Source organism: Cydia fagiglandana, chromosome 4 (assembly GCF_963556715.1).
Source record: "Cydia fagiglandana chromosome 4, ilCydFagi1.1, whole genome shotgun sequence".
In the NCBI taxonomy this organism is placed as follows: Eukaryota; Metazoa; Arthropoda; class Insecta; order Lepidoptera; family Tortricidae; genus Cydia; species Cydia fagiglandana.
This window is the reverse complement of record NC_085935.1, coordinates 17,040,364-17,061,563: the sequence shown is the minus strand read 5'-3', so window position 1 is coordinate 17,061,563 and position 21,200 is coordinate 17,040,364. Positions and strand designations below refer to the sequence as shown.

The window sequence follows — 21,200 nt, the reverse complement described above, 5'->3', positions numbered from 1 at the left end:
CTGGTAATCATAACACGATGTTAGTCTGCTTAATATTTGCAAGTATTTCCTTAATTATATTTACAAATACTTTTTTTTTCATTGTAAAATGGCGACAATTTTTAAACAGCTTACAGGATAGTTGGAGAGCATTATAATCTTAGTAGCTGTGCTGTGTAATAAATGGAGTGTCATTTACAGCTTTTGTAATTAAAACAGCTTTAGAATAGAAGATTTGTATTCGTTTGGCTGTATTTCGGTTCTCCGTACATAAGTTATAAGTCTCTTTAGAGATCCGTATAACAAATAAAAAACCCTTAGGTCCAAATGTATTTGGTCTATTCTTCGTTCCATTTCATAATTTTCTAAATTATTAATTTTGTTCATTACAATTTTTTTATTTTCGTGGTCGAAATATATATTTATACGAGTGTAAAATTACGCCGAAATAAGCGACTCTGTCAGTAATACAGAAAAAAGCTGTACTATAGCTGCCATTTATTCGTTTAGTTTTATAATACCCTTACAGACAGAAGTTATACAACTACTATTCTTATAGGAGAGTAAAATTACGTCATAAGAAATAGCTTTAAAACGGGGTTGACAGATACATTTATACAGCTACAAGTGCCAAGTGATACTACAATACAGCCTGTATACAGCTCTTACGATAAAATTAGCTTGTAGTGTTTCACGACACTTAAAATTTTAAAACGGAGTTGACAGATACTTTTATACAGCTAAAAGTGTCAAGTGTTACTACAATACAGCCTGTAAACAGCTTTTACGATAGAATTAGCTTGTAGTGTTTCACAACACTTTTAGTTTTATAGTACATTTTCTATATTCTGATAAAACACCCCATGATTCCGCAGAATCCTTTATAATGATTTTATACAGCTTGAGCTGTATAATGTCTGTAAAATACCTTTTATACAGCTTAAATCTTTTCTGACACTCTTATACGTCTCTTAAATCACTCTAAGTTCTAAATTGGCTGGTATTTTGATGTTGCCGACACTTCCATGCTACTTGGGAATATACTTACTAATATAAAAACGTATCTTATATATACAGATATTTTTACATAACGTTAAGAAACTAATAAAACATTTTTTTGTGTAGGTATCTTAGTTATTTTATGAGTTTTTCTATTCATTTCACCTGCAGCTGCCCCAATAAACAGTAAGTATATCCGTAATCAAATCTTGCAAGATTTTTCACATCATGTTCTCCAAATTAGCTGAAATTCTGCATACCTACATGTGACTCAGGTGAACAATTGTAGCATATACTTACCTACCTATGATTCATCAGATCTAATAATGGAATCGAAGGTTGGCAAGGTTGCCATAGGCATACGAGTTCCTTGATAAAATCACGAAACCTCATCAATGAATTGGAATATTAAAATAGGCCTTGCGGTAACAACCAGTACATTCGGTCATTAATATAACTAGGTATTAAATTAAATATTTCGAAAACCTCCTACGCCATATGCAAAACATCCATTTTATGCCGAAAATGCCTTACGTCATTTTGGAAAAGAGCAGAGACTCTTCAAAATGCTGATCCGAATTCTAAAACATTAGCTAAGAACCACCGCAAGGAAACACTCTTTCATTTGCTTTCATGTAATAAAACCGCATCGAAATCGGTCTATCCGGTGGAGAGCTACGATGCCACAGACAGACAATTACCGTCAAACATATGGAGTCTGTGCGGAAAGAGAAGAAGACATGGAATTTATTGGGCCTCATAGTCCTCATACTTGCATTTCACAACTATCTTTTCTTTCCGCACAGACTTTAATACCCCTCTTTTTGCGTCGGGGGTCAAAAATAAAAGCTTCTAAGTCAAATATTCTTATTCCAATAACCAACCAGTTTCCATCAAACTTCAGTCTGGCACACCTCGTTCACGCAGCGTTATCAGTTTTTACTGTTTTTAGTTTTAACGAGATGACGTGTTTGGCGGCGTACAAACGGCAACACTCTCAACAGTCCATGGATGGACCTTATGCCCTTTGTAATAAGGTTTACGAATGTGGGTGATGGTAGGTACCCACTATACCTATATGTATTTTTCTAAAGAATGCGTGAACAGTTGTTCCAAGGTGTAACACAGTTGGAACCGGTTAAATTTTACAACTGAGCAAATATCAAAATGGCTTAAAAACTGTCATGACAATTTTAATATTTTCTGCCTAGACCTTACTCTCATTTCTGTTGGCGTTGGGTTCAGGCTCCATACAAAGTTGCCCAAGGTCCTTTACTCAAAATTGTAAAATAAAAAGCTATTACCTAATAAAGTGGCATCCTTATTATCAGAGAACCAGGTTTTGTTATCAACTTATCAGTCGAAATTGTGTTCTAAATTTGTGTTGTTCCTGTTTCTACCATTTTGTTGCATGACCAACTGACATAGGTGCCATGGTGTATTGATTTCAAGTCTTCTTGTGCCAGTCAGTGGCTGGCACTGTGATAATCAATATGCACCCTCCAAACTAAAGAAGTAAGTATATGAATAAAACAAATCAGTATGTACTTTGGACTAAGTGTAATATATAAAATAGGGCTACAAATTAAATAATTTAGAAATGAGTTACATCTAAAAACATGTGCTTATTTTCAAAATGGTACATCAAAACTAGCACATTAAGTATGTGATATAAATGCTAATTACTATATTACAAAATCAAGTTTCTTAAAATTACAAGGTATAGGTACATTGCTTTTATTAGTGAGGTTATTAATAGCAATTGGTGTTTTCATTGCCTAAGAATAATTACTTAACCTAATGGGTAACACTCTTTTATGTTGTCTTATTTGGAGATGTAGTTAAAGATCATGCAGTTTTTATATATAACATGTAAAATATACAAATCTTGGCAAGTTTGAAGTAACTACTTTTAATTAAATTTTTATAAATCACAAAACATCTTCAAATGACACAAATTTCACAACATCCAATGAAAGAAAATGATTACAAACCTTAATTCTTTATAATAATTTGAACTGCATTTTAAGTCTAAATGTGTTTGATATTGCAAACTATCTAGCAAGTACCTTAAGGTTACCCTAACATTGTGCATGAAGCAGCTACTTTTCATTCTCAACTCCGGCTTGAGTCATCAGGTCTGTGATATTCTTCTCAAGCTCGTCTACTCGAGTCCCCATCTCATCTATTCTGTTTATAATCTGGTCTGACATGCTTTGGAACTTATCTTGCATATTTTGGAGCAGTGATTGTACCTGTAAGAAACCATTTGAAATCCTTTAAATTCGCCAATGTTCATTTACAAGTTTCAAGAAATGAATGTCGTAATCCTATAATGTCCATTATTATTTTAAATTATGGTATATTTATAGAGAATAGATAAAAGCAAACTTACAATACTTACATACTGTGTTACTTCCTGCATGTTTTTGGGATCATTTGCAGGAGTTGAATAGTTACTCTCTACGTCATTGGTAGGAGGTTCTATGTTCGAGTCTGCCATGATTTTAAATTGCAGTTGCTTATAAGAATTTGTCAAGCAACTAACCGCTGCTCAATCTCAAATGAAAACGCACAACAAATCGTCTTCCCTTGTATATGCGTACAATGAATGAAATGTAAATGACGTTTGTTTTTTTTTTCATCATAGATACAGTAGAGTATCCCGTTCAGAGACATTGCAGGACCAAACAACGTTTTTAAAAGTGTCTCGAATACACTGACTAAATGAATATAGATAAGAAAACTAAAAAAGTGATGATCTCAATATAACATAGAAGGTACAGAAGGTAGGATTGTATAGAAGTGGTATACGCGTGCCACCGTGAGGGACAAAACATACGCAAATGCGACACTGTGATTGGTCGAATTCATTTGTTGCCCACCATTATCCATACTAAAAAAAAAGGTGGGGAACAAATAAAATGTGAGACTGTGACAAGGACAAAGAATAATAGCTCTTTCGCTGCTACTCCTACTGAAAGATACATAATACTATCCCGTTCTGTGAGGTACCCCCACCACTCATGCCAGATCCAGGTATATCCTAGATTCATGCAATATAATAATTACTTATAGAAAAAAACCAGTGTACCAACTTAACAAGAATATGTAAACTTTTTTTTCAACATTTCTAAAACGAAACCAATCTGACGGATGTTCAAGACGTTGACGTTGACACTGACATAATAATTCTAATTGCCGGTGCTTGATGTATTTGTATTGTTTGTGGATATTTGCGTTTCCTCAAGATTATAAACATGCCACTAACAATGAATCCTAAAGGAGATATCCCAATAGACCTGGATCAGGTCAGAAAAGATGTATTACACGGAATACGTGAATGCTCAGCTAGGGGTCTGTCACAGACTACTAAATGGCTCGCAGAACTAAATTTTGCATTAAAAGATCACAAAGTTACTATCGAAGAGCCACCCGGGGGTTATGATGATGGAATCATAGCGGAGGAGAAGGAATCTTATTTACTAGCGAAAAGTTATTTTGATTGTCAAGAGTACGACAGGGCGGCGCACTTCTTAGAGAACTGCACGAGTCAGAAGTGCGTGTTCCTGCACCGGTACGCGCAGTACATGTCCAGTGAGAAGAAGCGCCTGGATAACGCGACGGACACGGGTGCTGAGAACACTGAATCCACACAGGTGTTGCTGGATCTGCTGTCTTTTTTTAAGGTAAGCTTGGCATTTATTTATATTATTGTCTAACCTCATGCTAGATCCAAATTTACGTCTATCAATAGCCATATACCGCCTATAAAAAAATCATTATATGCCATAGTCTCTTAATCTTTAAACCCTAAATCCTGCTTAAGAAACATCATTTGCTAAATCAACACTTTTAAAAGTTATGATCATCAAACTTTAGTCCCAGATACACAACTTGTTTGTTCCTTCATGGAAACTAGAAACTTTTTATGATGAACTTGCTAGAAACACTGTGGTCTGAAATATAGATCCTGACATCACCTTGTGACCTTATACTCATATAAGTACAAAGGAAATTTTATTGTATTTAGTACCATTGTGCACAGTTGTGATTGCAACTACGAGTGTGAACTAGGGTATTGATAATGCCTCATATGCAGGTCTATGTAGTCTGTGACATAAATACAACAATATGAAAAAAAAATAACAACTTGGTTATCTTTTATTCCAGGCAAACCGCAACAACCTAGATGGATATTTACTGTACTTACAAGGAGTAGTATTAAAGAAGCTAGATCTGCGGAGCCAGGCAGTGACAGCACTGCAGGCCGCAGTCTCTGCAGTCCCCATCCTCTGGTGTGCCTGGGTTGAGTTAGCAGGCCTAGCTAATGAATATGACGCATTGGACTCCTTACAGTTACCGAAGCATTGGATGATGTATTTCTTTGCCGCACATGCCTTTGTGGACCTGAAGCTGTCAGAACAGGCACTAGAAGGGTACATGGTACTAGCAGCTGCAGGCTTTGATAAGAGTACTTATGTTATAGCACAGATGGCTATTGCTCATCATGATAGAAGAGGTAAGAGATTTTAATGTTTCAGGTACTAAACTATGTAGACAAAAAATAAGGTTGTAGTTAGCCTTTAACTATTCCCCTTTCCACAGAGTAAAAATAAATTCAACAATGACGCGGCGATAAACTTTCTGCGTTATAACTGTGCCGTGAGCCTCGTTATAGTGTGCCAGTCTTATTTTTAATATCATATTCTGCCTGCCATTAAAGTCTGTTTTGTTTGTACAATTCAGTATACCAACTATCCTTCATAATGAAGTTCTATCATTGTCTTGAATGAGCCTAAGTTAGCTGTCTCTTTCAGATGTGGATTCATCCCTAGCCCTATTCCGAGAGCTATGCCAAATTGACCCTTACCGACTGGACAACTGGGATGTGTACTCTCACCTTTTGTACCTGAAAGAGAGGCGCATGGAGCTGGCACACCTCGCGCAGCGCGCCGTCTCCATCGACAAGTACAGAGTGGAGACCTGCTGCGTAATTGGTAAGTAATAAATTTTTTACAGTACATATGGTCCTATTTTTCCGCACTAGTGCGTAAAATAGCACTTTTCGTGCGATGTCAAAAGTTTAAAGGGCCATATGTACTGTAAAACGTTGTACGATACACGTGCGAATAGATAATTCGCAACTCGTGTCGATTTAAAACACTCCCTTCGGTCGTGTTTTAATTTATCGCCACTCGTTTCGAGTTTTCTCTTTTACGCACTTGTATCGTAAATAACTATTTTTTTGCCTTATAATACGAGTTTTGTCTAGTTTTATAACCCTAGCCTAGCTGAAAAACCATACTCCAGCAATAGGTCCAAGGTCCAAACCACAGACGACTTACTGTAGTTGTATGGCATATTTTATAGGGTATCATTTGTTATAAATGCTTGTAATTTCAATTTATTTCTAGTTTTTGTTTTGAATATTTTCGAGTTCTCACTCCTTATTTTTGTTTCATCAATTTTATAAACAATGTTGCCAACACTTTTTGTTCTAGTTAAACCTTTTCTTATCTTTCCCCCTTTGACCTCTGACCCTAACGTAAATAATGTACCTATCGAGAATCGAAACGCGGGCCTAGACCAAATTTGGCGTGGGCTAAGTGGGTATATCAGGAAGGTTATTCCCACTAGTTACCACCAAGCCGAGTTACTCGTAACTAGTGGGATTTTTTTTCCCCAGTAGGTAGTTACCACTGGTAAGAACTTGGTGGTAACTAGTGGGAATAACCCGTCAGGAAGGTGTTGAGTGGCAGCCCGCCGGAATAAACCGGGCAACCTAGTTATAGAATAGAATTGAATAGTTTTTTATTCGTAAACACACAGACAATAGACATACATAGATGAAACATAGTGAAAAATAAAGTGTCACGAAATGGCCCCATCTCAGCACAAGCATATCACCAATTAAACTATCGTCTCGTCGGGGTCGTAATTAGACGTATCTATTTCAGACGTATGTAGGTATTTATTGATTCTGAACCAATTACATCTGATAACATGAGATCATAATTGAGTCCAGGGTCAAATGCGTAACCCCGGATAACACCAGACTGTCACCTCTCCTATTGAACTAGATTGCGTCACACTTAGGTACGATTAAGTTTCCATTTTTAATCGAGAGAATACTTACATCTCATGACCTCGTCCCAGACAGAGATTACCTGATTTTATTGCTAGACTGCGTCAAAAACTCGCCTCTTTCTAATTTCATAATAATCTTTATTAGTTCACGCGGTTATCACACTAACGCGTTCTACCTATTGTACCTATGGATCTATAGCTAATATAGCTATAGCGATGTCCTACTTGAACTGCGGCTACTGTGCGATATGAAAACGTACAGATCACGATTGTATTCCAGGAAACTACTACAGTTTGCGGAGCGAACACCAAAAGGCAGTGATCTACTTCCAGAGAGCCTTATCACTGGACCCCCAATACCTGTCCGCGTGGATACTCATGGGGCACGAGTTCATAGAGCTGCAGAACTCTAATGCAGCTATTCAGTGCTACAGGCAGGCCATTGGTAAATATGTCCAATGTTTTCATTATGCTTGATATGCTACTTTAACCCTTTCAAGGCACATAGTCATATCATCTGATAAATGTCCATTCTATGTAGGACTTCAGATATCATAATGCCTTCATGTGTGTGGTGGAAGAACGAGCAAGTAAAGATTAGTTCACAGTAACCCATCTTCAATTATTAATATATTAAAAATGGACAAATGTTTAAATACGTCAAGCCGTTATTTTAAATCATTCGAATTAAATATACATATAGGTACTTTTGTTGATAAATACCAATTGTGACGTTATCTATGAAAAGGGACCTTATTATCGATGGCGCTTACGCGATTATTAACGATGCTTCGATATAAACATAATGCCGCGCGACGTTGTGCAGCGTAAGCGCCATCGACAATAAGGTCCCTTATCATAGAGAATGCCCCAATTATCCTCATTTAATCTCTGTTGAATTACTTAATTATCTCATTACTAAATTCAGAAGCGCAGTTAGCTAATAACACATTAATAATCATGAGCAAAGTTATGATAATGATTATCTAGTAATTAAATATGGAGTTCCGTAGCGCAATGCATGAGTCAACAATTTGTTTTGGTTCTCTTAATGATTTGTATGTAGTACTAGTAGATACGTATCTATATTTGTTGTATATATGTATAACTAATTAGGATGTTTCAATGCATTCTTGTGTCTATCTATGACTGTGTTGTATGTAATTTGTTATGTTTAATACAAGCACATATGATACAAATTATCACCGTCCGTATTAAGCTTGCATTCAAATTGGTTCCCAATTTACACAGCTATCGAGTTATAAATAAGGTTCTGTTCTCGTAAATTGAAGCTAAACTAGGCCATATCATTTCAGATGTGGATCGCAATGATTATCGCGCTTGGAACGGTCTCGGCCAGGCTTACGAAATACTCGGCTTGAATGGTTACTGCATCTATTACTACTCAAGGGCGGCGCAATTAAAACCGGACGATTCAAGAATGCTGGTCTCTCTCGGGGAAGCGTATGAGAAGATGGACAAGATACCTAATGCTTTAAAATGTTATTATAAAGCTCATAGTACGGGCGATATTGAAGGGATGGCGCTATTTAAATTAGCAAAGTAAGTATAGACATGCTAAATGATATCTACGACCAACTGATAAATCATTGACAGTTGTCAAAAGGCTTTAATTTCACCGCTCAAGGCCAATTTATCTGTCGTTCACATTCAAAGCGATGAGTGATATTTATTAATCGCGCCGGCCTTCTTACGCACCTATACAATTATATCCAAATTTACATTAACCTCTCGTCAGTGTATGATAATTGATAATGATCCTTAACATTGATAATAAGGATCTTGACCGAATTTTTGGCCATCCGTTTGCATTTTTCTACTCTATGCGGCACCACTGAGGTTTGAACCCTCGATTTTCGACCCCGCACAGAGTACGAAGGGTTAACACCTCGTTTACACACACAGACACATCTTTGCTGTCTACAGAACACCTATAGACAGCAAAGAGAATCCAAATTCAATTCTAACTTTAAAACCTTAAGATCCGTTTTTGCCTGACAAATTAAGTATAACAAGTAAATGTTGCAGACTGTACGAGAAGTCGAACATGCCGAACAGCGCGGCGGCGGCGTACACGGCGGCGTGCCAGGACCCCGCCAACGCGGGCAGCAAGGAGCTGCCGCCCGCCATGCGCTACCTCGCGCACTACTACCTGCGCTTCTCGCTGCTCGACCACGCCGCGCACTACGCCTACAAGTGCTTGGAGCATGATACTGTAAGTGATCATTTACTAAGCCTAATATGTTCGAGGCCATTAACACTTTTGCAGGGGATCCTATCTCGTCGCATAATAATCGATTGTCATAATGTAAATAATGTAATGTTACGCAATCTCTTTTCGCATAATTTTTCTCCAGCTGAAACAGAAAGTATTTTCGAAAATATTTTGCATAGGTTGTGTAGAATAGGGTAGGTTAGGTTAGGTTTGTGTTATAATTTTTCAGAAATGTTAATATTTCCAGCACAATAACAATTATGCGAAATGAGTTTTATGCGTAACATTACATTGGGACAATCAATTATTATGCGACCCAATATGGACCCCTTTTGCAGGTACGATTCATCGAATCGAATTTCAACCTTAGCACTCCGATTTAAGGTTCAAATTAGATTGCTCTTCCGGGAAATGTAAGAATTTAACCACAATCTCACCTCATGGTAAGGGCCGATGCAAGTCTAGGATGGAGCATGCCTAGGTACTCTTCATATGCTCTACATAAATATATTTGGATTTGTCGGGATTTCTTATGGTCTAAGATACCACGATCCCGTTTCTATGGTCGACGTTCACCAATCTGTCTGACGGATGAAACTATGAAAGAAAATATGTTCCAGAACATAAATAAATAGGGTTGCCTAAAGAAATATGGTCAAGGCTATTTTGAATAAATTTTTGAAATAATTTTTTTTTCGCCAAATTTCACCGATTTGTCTGACGAACGAAATAAGTTTCAATGGAAAGTATACAACTTGTACAATATAAATCAACTAGGTTGCCTATCTTTTTCTGGTCACTATTATGTGGTTGCCGTGTTTAAAGAGGTGATTTTATATCGATAATTGCACTCATCTGTCTGACGCTTGAATTATACATCAAAATGATGGTAATTTTATTGTAAATACAATGGTATAGGGTTGCCTGCGAAAATCCGGTCACAAATAAGGGTTGCCAGGCTTTTAATTAAAATAAGAAGGGAAGACTTTTAGCGATAACTCATAAACGGCTTAACTGATCAAGTTTGTTTTAATTTTATTTGATTGAGTTTTATAAGCACTATTTTTACGATTTTTTTCAAATTTTTTGGACAGATGGTTCAAAAGTTAGAAGGAAAAATCTTGTTTTTAGGGTTCCGTACCCAAAGGGTAAAACGGGACCCTATTACTAAGACTTCGCTGTCCGTCCGTCCGTCCGTCCGTCCGTCCGTCTGTCACCAGGCTGTATCTCACGAACCGTGATAGCTAGACAGTTGAAATTTTCACAGATGATGTATTTCTGTTGCCGCTATAACAACAAATACTAAAAACAGAATAAAATAAAGATTTAAATGGGGCTCCCATACAACAAACGTGATTTTTTACCAAAGTTAAGCAACGTCGGGAGGGGTCAGTACTTGGATGGGTGACCGTTTTCTTTTTGCTTTTTTTTTTAGTGTTCCGTACAAAACTTTGTTTACGGAACACTTATGGGATCACTTCGGTCTTGCAAATCAGTTAAATACGTTTTTCTCAGAGACCGCTTGACATAGATACCTAAAATTTGGAACAGTTATAGCAATTACCACCACTCATATTGTAAATAAGTCAAAACTGCTTATTTCTTATTAAAGGGGGAAATTTAGGGGGTTGAGAGGGGTAGGCTGAAACTTTTTTCATTTGTAAGAATCGTGTGGGGTACCATTAGAAAGCTTGCAAAAAATTGAGTCGATGGACTGATTTTGACTTCATTTTAGACTGCAATAGTTTCGTCAAAAAATGCATTTAAAGTTGCAAGTTTTCATACAAAAATTTTCACCTCTGTCCTGGCGATTTTAGCGAAAACTATAGCTAACAGGCAGCTGACCAGTCAATACCCAACTTAAAGAAGCATGGAGACGGCGGGAAAATTATCAGCTTAACTTAAACTTTATTAGTTTTTCAACTGCAGCTTGACCTTTGGTTGCTTAGGGCTAGCTAACTGATGCTTACACTGGTCAATTCATATTTAGCGAGAAACATCCTTAGTTAAAACTTTGGCATTGAAATTTATGACTTATGTCTTTGACACAAAGTTTAATCCTGCTTGCTTATTTTTGTGGGATATTTAATTTTATCTCAATAGCCTACTATAAGTATGAGAGACATCTACAAAATACGACCTTATTATATTGCATATAAGTTTCAATTTCGAACGGGCTTTCCAACCAATGGACTAGGCATCTCAAAAATCTGAAAAATTCCAATTAAGAATTCCGTTCTTGACTGTCGTTGTGTTTTTTTTTTCCACAATAGGACACATAGAGTTAGTAAGGCGTATAGAGATAATACAGTCATTTAATATTTATGAACAGCTTTGGCCTCATGTATAGATTTTATTGAGAGTATCTGATTCGTCGAAACAATATACACAATATTCCTTTTCATTAAGTACCATTACATTTCTGTATTAATTGTATAATTATAATATCTATTAATTATATTCAGTACTTATGTATATTTTTGAACGCATCGGTGAGCAACAAGATTCAGGGCTATAACCGCGAAAATAGAAGGTCGCAAATTGCGAGCATTTTTCTCTGTCACTCTAATTACGCCTTCATTGGAGTAAAAGAGAAAGACCCCCGCAAATTGCGAATTTCGGTTTTCGCGGTAGCCCCTCAGTCCTGTTACGAGAAAATCATTTTGGAAGACATTAATAGTATATGACAGTTAAATATCACAGTTTTTAGAAACAAAGGTAAAATTGACGAAATATTTAAAGTAAGCCGATCTTGTTTTTTAGCAGTTCTAATAGTACATTATTGTCGAGGCTCGGAAGTAGCTACTTGCAGGCTGAGGATTCGTTTTAAACGGACGACCTTGGGAGTCCGTTTAATTGAATCCGAAGCCAGCAAGTAGCCTTCCAGCCGAGTCATATATAGTGCTTTTCTCAAAAATGGTGCACGAAATATAAATATCATAGAAATATTTTACAAAAGCAACATTCTTACGTATATATTTTCACAGAACAAAGCCCTTGCCGCCTTTTATTTTTTTTAATAAAAAAATAGAAGTGTATTTTTCTGCCGAAAATACGCCAACCTATTTGAGACAGCTAAATAGTCGCGGTACTAATCATCTGTTTGGCTGTTTAATGGGCCTGTGCCTTCATTTGATATGGCCATTTCAACTTTTAAAAAGATTGGAACTCGACAAATAATGGAATTTGTATGCAACATTGCAGTCCTAAAATCGAGACTGCAATGTTTTTAACTTTTTAATTTTTGACTGACCATAAACTCCGCGCTTCGCGACCTATTTTTTAGACGGCAAACTCGACTTTGCCGTCCATTTTTGAGAAAATAATATTAAAGTCTATATATATGGCATAAAAAAATAATGAGTTCTAAATTCAAATTGAAGGAGTATACATTTAAGGTAATGAGTTCTAAATTCAAATTGAAGGAGTATACATGTAAGGTATTATAGGCCAAGCGCGCACCACGATTTTAATTTTTGCGACACGATTTTAGAATCGCGCTGTAATATATCGCAGAAAATTCACTGCGCGCACTGCGATGAAAAACTCGACGATTTGTTCATTCTCAACATGGATTTCGTACCAGTCGCTTGTCATGAAACGTGTCTTTAATATGCGATTGCTGTATGACTTTGAGCATTTATAACACAAAGGTGAATTAAAGACGGGGAGTCTATTTCCATAATTAAATGGTCAACATCTAGCGTCTCATTTTGAGACTCCATTGGAGATGCAGGTGCCGAGATGTTGGGGTTTGGAGAGCGAAATGTCGACTGAGGTCCGGCCGGGGTGCGATTTTATTATCATAGTGCGCGCGGGGCCATACCACTCCGCATGCTGCAATTCACTTTGCGACAATCGCGGAAAAATGTGACAAATCACAATTTTAAAATCGCAGCGATTTTTTTGTCGCATATGCGCGCACTAACATATAAACACATACGTTGCATTTCTGCGACAAAATTATCGCAGGACAAAAAATCGTGGTGCGCGCTTGGCCTTACTCTAAATTATTATAATACATCAAGCATTCGCGAGATGCTCGACTTCGGTATTCAAACACAAAGCAATAGTACAAGAATCTAACTAAATGCAAAGGCCGAAGGAGCGATTCGAAGATCCGAAGCGTCCGACAGACGCGCGCCTCCCGTAACTTTTCCAAGTATTTTTAAGTACAAGTGTCTAAGTCGCAAGATCCAAAGGCTGAAGTCGCATTGGCCCGAAAGCCCGAAGCATCCAGGAGGTCAGTTCTAAACACAGGTAATTAATACAAATGTCTAAATGCGAAGGCCGGAGGCCCGAAGCCTGCAAGATGTCAGTGGTTAAACACAGAACTGACAGCCTGGACGCTTCGGGCCTTCGGCTCTACGCGGAGCTCGGGCTTCGGCCTTCGCATTTAGATACTTATACTATTGTTCTGTGTTTAAGTACTAACATCCTGGACGCTTCGGGCCTTCGGCCCTACGCGGAGCTCGGCCTTCGGCTTTCGCATTTAGACACTTGTACTATTGCTCTGTGCTAAAGCGATGACATTTTGCTAAAGCTCGGCCTTCGGCCTTCGCACTTAGACACTTTGTACTATTATTCTTTGTGTGTAGTTGAATACGGTATCCTAAAAACAGGCAAACAACCTCTGTAAAATGTAACGATGCGAGCGGTACGGCTACCATCAGTTTGGCATTGACATAAACGCTACCGTGGGCGTGAACGTAATTTACTTTCTATGCATCTCGCTCGTACTGACATATTAGTGCGAAAGAGATATACCTATAGGAAGTAAATTACGTTCACGATATCGTTTATGTCAATGCCAAACTGATGGTAGCCGTACGGAACACTAAATGCCTCCAGCTATCTCGGGCTTGGCCAAATTATTTTTTTTGCATTATGGTACGGAACCCTTCGTGCGCGAGTCCGACTCGCACTTGCCCGGTTTTTTCTCTTTTCATTTCAGGTCGAAGAAATCCAGGTGCGAACCGTACGTGGCATCATTTTTAGGGTTCCGTACCCAAAGGGTAAAACGGGACCCTATTACTAAGACTTCGCTGTCCGTCCGTCCGTCCGTCCGTCTGTCACCAGGCTGTATCTCACGAACCGTGATAGCTAGACAGTTGAATTTTCACACATGATGTATTTCTGTTGCCGCTATAACAACAAATACTAAAAACAGAATAAAATAAAGATTTAAATGGGGCTCCCATACAACAAACGTGATTTTTGACCAAAGTTAAGCAACGTCGGGAGGGGTCAGTACTTGGATGGGTGACCGATTTTTTTTTGCTTTTTTTTTGTTTTTTTTTTTGCATTATGGTACTGAACCCTTCGTGCGCGAGTCCGACTCGCACTTGCCCGGTTTTTTTCTTTCTAAACGATTATTTCCGAAATGATTCACTTTATCAAGAAATGATGTTTAGAGACCCCTATTTATTTTGAAAGGCCTATCCAACGACACCCCACACTATAAAGTTGAAACGATTAAAAAATTGTCACACACAATTTGTTTCTTTCAAAGCGATTATTTCCAAAAATATTCACTTTATCAAAAAATGTTCTCTACAACCCCTATTCATTTTGAGAGACCTTTCCAACAACATCGCACATCATAGGGTTGCCACGAAAAAAAAAATCCTCACGTACATTTAGTTTCTTTCGAGGCGATTATTTCCTAAAATATTTTCATAGTTTCATCCGTCAGACAAATTGGTGAAGGTCCCATATATATATATATATATGGGGGATCTCCTACTATTATAGATTGTTACAACCTGGAAGGTTGGAAGGAAGGAAGGTTAAAAATAGAATAATAATTTATTAAATGTGTTAAGTACAATAATTTAATACATTTAGGCTCACTTGCACTATCCCACTAACCCGGGGTTAAGAGGTTTAAGCGTCAACCCAGTGTCAAATTGTACTGGTAACCATGGTAACTTCCGTCCAATGCATTGCTATCACATGTATCTTTTTGAGATATGCTAAGTCCCTGTCATGCAAATCCGATGCGCCTACGCTCGCATCGAACGTTATCAGACGCAACACAAAGTCAACTAAGGACGACCGATCACTTACGTTATTTATCTAAGAATAACTTTTTTTGTTCCAGACTAAAGAAGCTGGTAAAAACTTATTAAAAACAATATCGGAAAAAAGGCTGGCAGCGTCATCGTCGCAGCCGCACTGCTCGCACGAGGAGCTGCCAGAGGCCATCAAGAACGCGTCCACTGTGTCCGTGCCCGCGGCCGACAAGACGCCGCTGCCCAGCCCCAACGTCACCCCGGACAACTTCTCCACGCCCATGTTCACACGCCGGAACACCAAATATAAAATGTGACCGACAACCATCCTCACAGCTACCCGATAAAGTAAATAGACTGATAATGTTTAAGACAAATTGGATTGAATAAAAAATATCCTTGTTAAAAAAAATAAGTGTTTATTTTTTACACCATTAATACAACATAACAGATCTTGGTGCTCAAATAAAAAACAATACGTTAATTTAATAACTAATTAATAAATAATAGTGCATTGATAAGTAAAGATTGTTCGCAATTAAATGATTAGGATTACTAAAAAAGTTACTGATTTAAATCACAGACCAGATCAAGCACATGATTTGAGAGCTTGTTTACGCCGGCTAAATGTAAATGTACAGCTATAAGCTTCACTTATCAGTTTAACTGATCATAGTAGATACATGTAAATACATAATACCTATTACAATTAACTTCCACTATATAGTCTGTTGATGGATAGCCGGCTTCAGATATGTATTAGACGAAACAAATTATGATTAGATGTGATGTGAGCTATAACTATTGAAGCTGGTACTTATATGATTAGGCGTCAAGTACCAAACATACAATAAATTCATAAATGAAATCAAATCATACGACATAAAAATGATTCTTATAAAAACACATATCCTACTTTTGTCATGGTTTTTTTAACCAGTAAAAGTAATCAATACTTGATATACGATAGAAATATATAATTATATAATTCTAGATAAGATGGCATAGTCGGATATAAAACAATTCATGATAATAAACACGTAGACATTAATCAGGAAACAAATTGATAAAAAATAATAACAATGTTAAGCCTCTAAAACTTCATAATGATGTGTAAATAAACAATCCATCCAGATAAAAGCTTTACATGACTAAAATACTTTGTGTGGAAATGTTTGGTCGCTTCCTACTTCTCGGCTACGTATTCTTAATTAATATCACCCCTAGGATAAACATGTGTAGATGCGTTGAATTGGATGGAAACAGTAACATTTAGGTACTAAGTTCGCTTCCTCATGGCGGGCATGACTATGAAAATAAGGCCGCACCGCGCGCCCGATGACTCATCACACACAGCTGGTTGCCTAATCTAAATACTAATCTCGTTTTGTAGTCTCACTAATTTACTGCATTATTGGTAATATGATGCAATGGCTGGAAATAAGTATCCTAGATACCTTTATCTTTATTCTATAATGAAATAATAAGCGATTATGCCACAGTAAAGTTACGTTATTATAAACTGCTAATTTTAACACACTGATATTCACGCCAACGTATCTATTATGACTCGGCTGCTTCAAACAGTTATCAGAACACAATTTCATTCATAATCTGACTAGATTGGCATTTATATTATGTGTGGATGAAATAATCATCCAATCGTTACGTTTTTACCGATTGTGTAAGTGCATACAAACAATACGATTGTCAGTTAATTTAAGGAAATTCCTCCTCATGTGGAATGGTCTCTGCCTCATTTATTTATGTTTATTATTCATATTATACATCTACTTATATTACTTATTTCTCAGAATAACCGCAATGGGGTTGTCTCAAAAAAAATCCCACAAAATTGTTTTCAAATTAATCGGATATCCCATATAATTAAAAGAAATATTCCTTTTAATACCTAGTATATGCTCGATAACTTTAGGTACAATAATTGCAATATATCTCAAATATTTGCTGAGAAAACGATTAAAGCACGAAAACTGCAAGTTGGGTGTGATAAGATCATCAGAGCGTCGCGAATTACGTCATCGTATACAATATACATATTATACATAGGTACATAATTGTCCCAACCTACAAAAACTAGCCCCAGTCAATCCTAATAAGGCCCTACTGAGCAGTTCCTAACCACATAATGGACAATTTAAATTGAATAAATTGGACACAGCAAGTTGCCTTGCAACATGCTCACACTCAGATTTCCTGATTGATTGATTTAAACTAAACCAGACATACTAATACAATACTTTCACAACATTGACTTGCCTAATATATACTGAGAAATTTACATCTTGTTAAGGCATAAAGAGGCACATCCGTTGCTAAAATTAAGCACATTAATCTAAGACTGATAAATAGTTGTAATGCCAATATAATATCACCGAGAAATTTGTAAAAACATAATATACTTTATCAAACTGCACAACGGGACTTAATCGCGTATTTAAGTTTTAAGATTTACCTCCGACGTTTCGAGGACGGCGTTGTCCCCGTGGTCTCGGAGAAGACTGGCTCAAGTTGACATCAACATCTTCTAGCCGCGCGAGTTTTTCGAACTACCCGCACTTGGTCTTGTTTATCAGTTTGAACGTTTTGCGCACTAGGGATGTCACTCTGTCGACACACAACACTAACGATATTCGATTTATCGACTGTCGATATTCGTTTCCGCTTACATTTACTAATGACTGGATTCCATGTGGATGAGATCTTAAAACCCTCGTCCCGATTAAAATTGCAATGTTATTAAGTCCCGTTGTGCAGTTTGATAATGTTTAATAATCGTGAAAGTTTAAATCAGCATAATATACTTATTTAAAAATGTATACTATAGTAAATTTGTAGCTAATTTTGTGCTTTTTGTTGCATACATTTGTTCTTTCGTCTCCAAAACATGGACCACCTCTTCAAAGAAAAGGATTCTTCGAATTAACATAGTTCCCAGTGTTAGAAGAAGGCTGTAAAATAAAAAAAAATACTTAAAGTAGGATTAATCCGTGATAAATCCCAAAATCCCATAAGCAGTGTGTGACTCAAGCCACTGAGGACAAACACAAATTAATTTATTTTGAAACCCCAAATAACCATGATTCTCAAGGAAAACGAACATTATTATGATTAGTCATTGGAATGTACTCAAAAATAGAACTGCAAAATTAATGTGACTGATAAGAAGTTCTGTGAACTGTTATGCAAAAATACTACAACTTCCTCCAAATGATAAGGCATGTAAAGTATTCTACACTTTTGTAATAGCAACATGATATACATTCATCATTTTGTAAATGCCCATAATATGGGGCATTCTCTATGAAAAGGGACCTTATTGTCGATGGCGCTTACGCTGCACAACGTCGCGCGGCATTATGTTTATATCAAAGCATCGTTAATAATCGCGTAAGCGCCATCGACAATAAGGTCCCTTTTCATAGATAACGTCACATAATTATATCTTCATGTCCCTGCCAATTAAATTGATTAATTATTTCTTGTAGGATCATTATATTATTTGCTCATAATAAAGTATATTTTCTTTAACAATATTATCAATGATCTAAAATAAGAACACAAAGCAGAATGATGAACTCACTATAATAAACAATGACATAAATAATGTTATCATCTTAATTATGATATGGGTTTGGTAACAATGTCCTTTTGTTCCTTAAACTTAAGTGCAACTTAGCCCTTAAAGCTGTGCTGAATGTTACCAGAATATACACCAACTTTATACCAGAAATAAATCTTTCACAAATTTAAATGAAGTATCAAAATTCAAATTAACTTTGTTTATGTATACCAAATACCCTATGTTGATACCAATATTTCATTATGGTTTAAGTATTTTATTCCTTCCTTCCTTAAAGTCCCTAAACTTTAGGGCCTAAAGTTATAACCATAGAAAAAAGAAGTGAGAAAATATTGAATACCACTTAAAATTAACCATATACTACTATTGACTTACCATGAAAGGATTAACAGGCACAGGCGCCGGAGTAGCGCTCCAACTCCCATTGAAGAAAGGGTTTTTACTGCCGAAGAAGTCATTGGTTGGCGCACTTTGGAACGGATTTTTGCTATTTATATTGTTACCTTCCTCTGCAAAATACAAATGGATCAGAGAAAACATCTCAAAATATTAATATCCACACAATATTTTTACCATCATTATACTTACCCATTGACTTCATGTTTTGCTGTCTCAATGCATGATCTAAATCTGCTAATGCTGCATAGCGATCATCTGGAAAAGTCATTGATTATTTTATTTATATGGATCAAAGAAAATTTATTTAGAGTAGCAATAAATATAATACTGAGATCATTTTGGGTTGCTTCACCATTAAGTAAGCTAGCTTATGTTAAAAATAGCAATTGGACTACTCACTAGCAGTAGATGATGGAGGAGTGAAAGCTGCAAAACCTGTAGTGGTGGATGGGGCCGGCACATAATTGTTGTTTACATTATTATTAAACTGGCTACTGTTATAAATATTTGCAGTTGAAAAGTCAACAGGAAAACTGTAACAAAAATTTAAGCATTAAACCAAGTGCACAGAAAATGAGAATATTTTACAAAGCCGTAAGAATATTACTTACTCAGGTACTGGAGCAGGGGCGACGACGGGCGGCGCCGCGAGCGGGTTGGGCTGGGGTATGCTGTGCACCGGCCGAGCTATCTTCATGCTGACATCATTACCTCCACAGAAAAAGCTATTTCCCAGTTTGGGCGCATTCCCGAGCGTGTTATTGTTAACTGTCGACTTCGGCGCTGGGCTCGCTATTGATATCAGCTGTGATGAGCTCGCTGCAGCACTTCCGCTTTTGGCTTTTGACTTACTCTTCGATGATAAACTTCCGTTCGTAACAGTATTATTCAGCGGCTGCTCGAGATAGTAACGTTTCTTCTCGTATTTGTCCGACATAAAATCTTTCACACTTTGTTCATCAGTAAAGTTCACACTTTCACCCTCGTACAGGCCTAACCAAACGCGCCTACAGTAATCATTTCCTCTCACTTTTATAAATTCTATCTCTTCCGGGGTAAATGTGGCCATTGAGATCGACTTTACTCGATGGGGAGGCGTCAGACCACGTCTGCAAATAAATCGTGCAGTTCAAATTATCTGTTTGTTGATCTAATTTCTAGCACAAAAGCAACAACACAATAACGCACAAAATAAATACTTACAGCATTCCCGAACATTTTGAACAAACGAACGAACCGATTGTAACATTAACATACGTAGGTCCTCTTTGGTTGCAATCTAAACAATATTTGTTTCCATTAATAGATATAAGTTCACGTAAAATTTCTAAATTCTTGTCGTCTTGCTTGCGACGGTTTGCAGCCATTTTTGTAATAGACAGACTAAAAAATAATAAGAAATGCCAAATCGCAAGTTCCGCCCTTGCACCCCGAACCACAGCATATGTAACTAAAAGTACTAAAACAAACTCTTAGTACCAACATAAGGACATATTCGACCAACGGCGGAATGAGACAGCAATATCGCTTCCTCCCTCTAAAGCCCGCTCGACACTCGTGCGCGAATCCACCGAAATATTCTATGCGCGAATCACTGCGCGAAGCCGCGAATCGTCGCATCTTCCGTCTTTGTGGCACATGGGGGGATTTTTCTCTGTCACTCTAATTACGCCTTCATTTGAGTAAAAGAGAAAGATCCCCGTAATTTGCGAATTTCGGTTTTCGCGGTAGCCCCTCTGACTTTATCTCATTGATTTGACAATGACAACTTGCGTTCAAATAATATTAGTTTTTGCCACTAGACAAAATATTCCACGGACTTTTATTGTTTTATTTATTAAGAATCAACCTAAATTGAGTAATAGTAATTACCTTCTAT

The 21,200-nt window shown here is 37.0% G+C and overlaps 3 protein-coding genes across 4 annotated transcripts; 1 reads left to right on the top strand and 2 right to left on the bottom strand.

Annotated features, from left to right (window-relative positions):
- Positions 1–2,521: 2,521 nt before the first annotated feature.
- Positions 2,522–3,596, bottom strand: LOC134663956 (heat shock factor-binding protein 1). Its single transcript, XM_063520506.1, has 2 exons — positions 3,383–3,596; positions 2,522–3,233 (listed from the first exon to the last, which is right to left on the bottom strand). Exons 1-2 carry the CDS (start codon positions 3,479–3,481, stop codon positions 3,081–3,083), a joined length of 252 nt encoding a protein of 83 aa, XP_063376576.1. The 5' UTR covers positions 3,482–3,596; the 3' UTR covers positions 2,522–3,080.
- Positions 3,597–4,161: 565 nt separating this feature from the next.
- Positions 4,162–15,763, top strand: LOC134663933 (cell division cycle protein 23 homolog). Its single transcript, XM_063520476.1, has 7 exons — positions 4,162–4,667; positions 5,152–5,500; positions 5,799–5,978; positions 7,349–7,513; positions 8,385–8,631; positions 9,118–9,304; positions 15,408–15,763. Exons 1-7 carry the CDS (start codon positions 4,239–4,241, stop codon positions 15,633–15,635), a joined length of 1,785 nt encoding a protein of 594 aa, XP_063376546.1. The 5' UTR covers positions 4,162–4,238; the 3' UTR covers positions 15,636–15,763.
- LOC134663940 (arf-GAP domain and FG repeat-containing protein 1) lies at positions 15,718–20,728 on the bottom strand. 2 transcript variants are annotated; one of them, XR_010098190.1, is made up of 7 exons: positions 20,525–20,728; positions 19,933–20,430; positions 19,721–19,854; positions 19,511–19,576; positions 19,298–19,431; positions 18,144–18,290; positions 15,718–17,740 (listed from the first exon to the last, which is right to left on the bottom strand). XR_010098190.1 is itself a non-coding variant. In XM_063520484.1 (6 exons), exons 1-6 carry the CDS (start codon positions 20,686–20,688, stop codon positions 18,240–18,242), a joined length of 1,047 nt encoding a protein of 348 aa, XP_063376554.1. In that variant the 5' UTR covers positions 20,689–20,728; the 3' UTR covers positions 18,127–18,239. The 2 variants fall into 2 exon arrangements, 1 of the variants encoding a protein (XP_063376554.1); XM_063520484.1 differs by lacking the exon at positions 15,718–17,740 and having other exon boundaries at positions 18,127–18,290.
- Between the last annotated feature and the right edge of the window lie 472 nt (positions 20,729–21,200).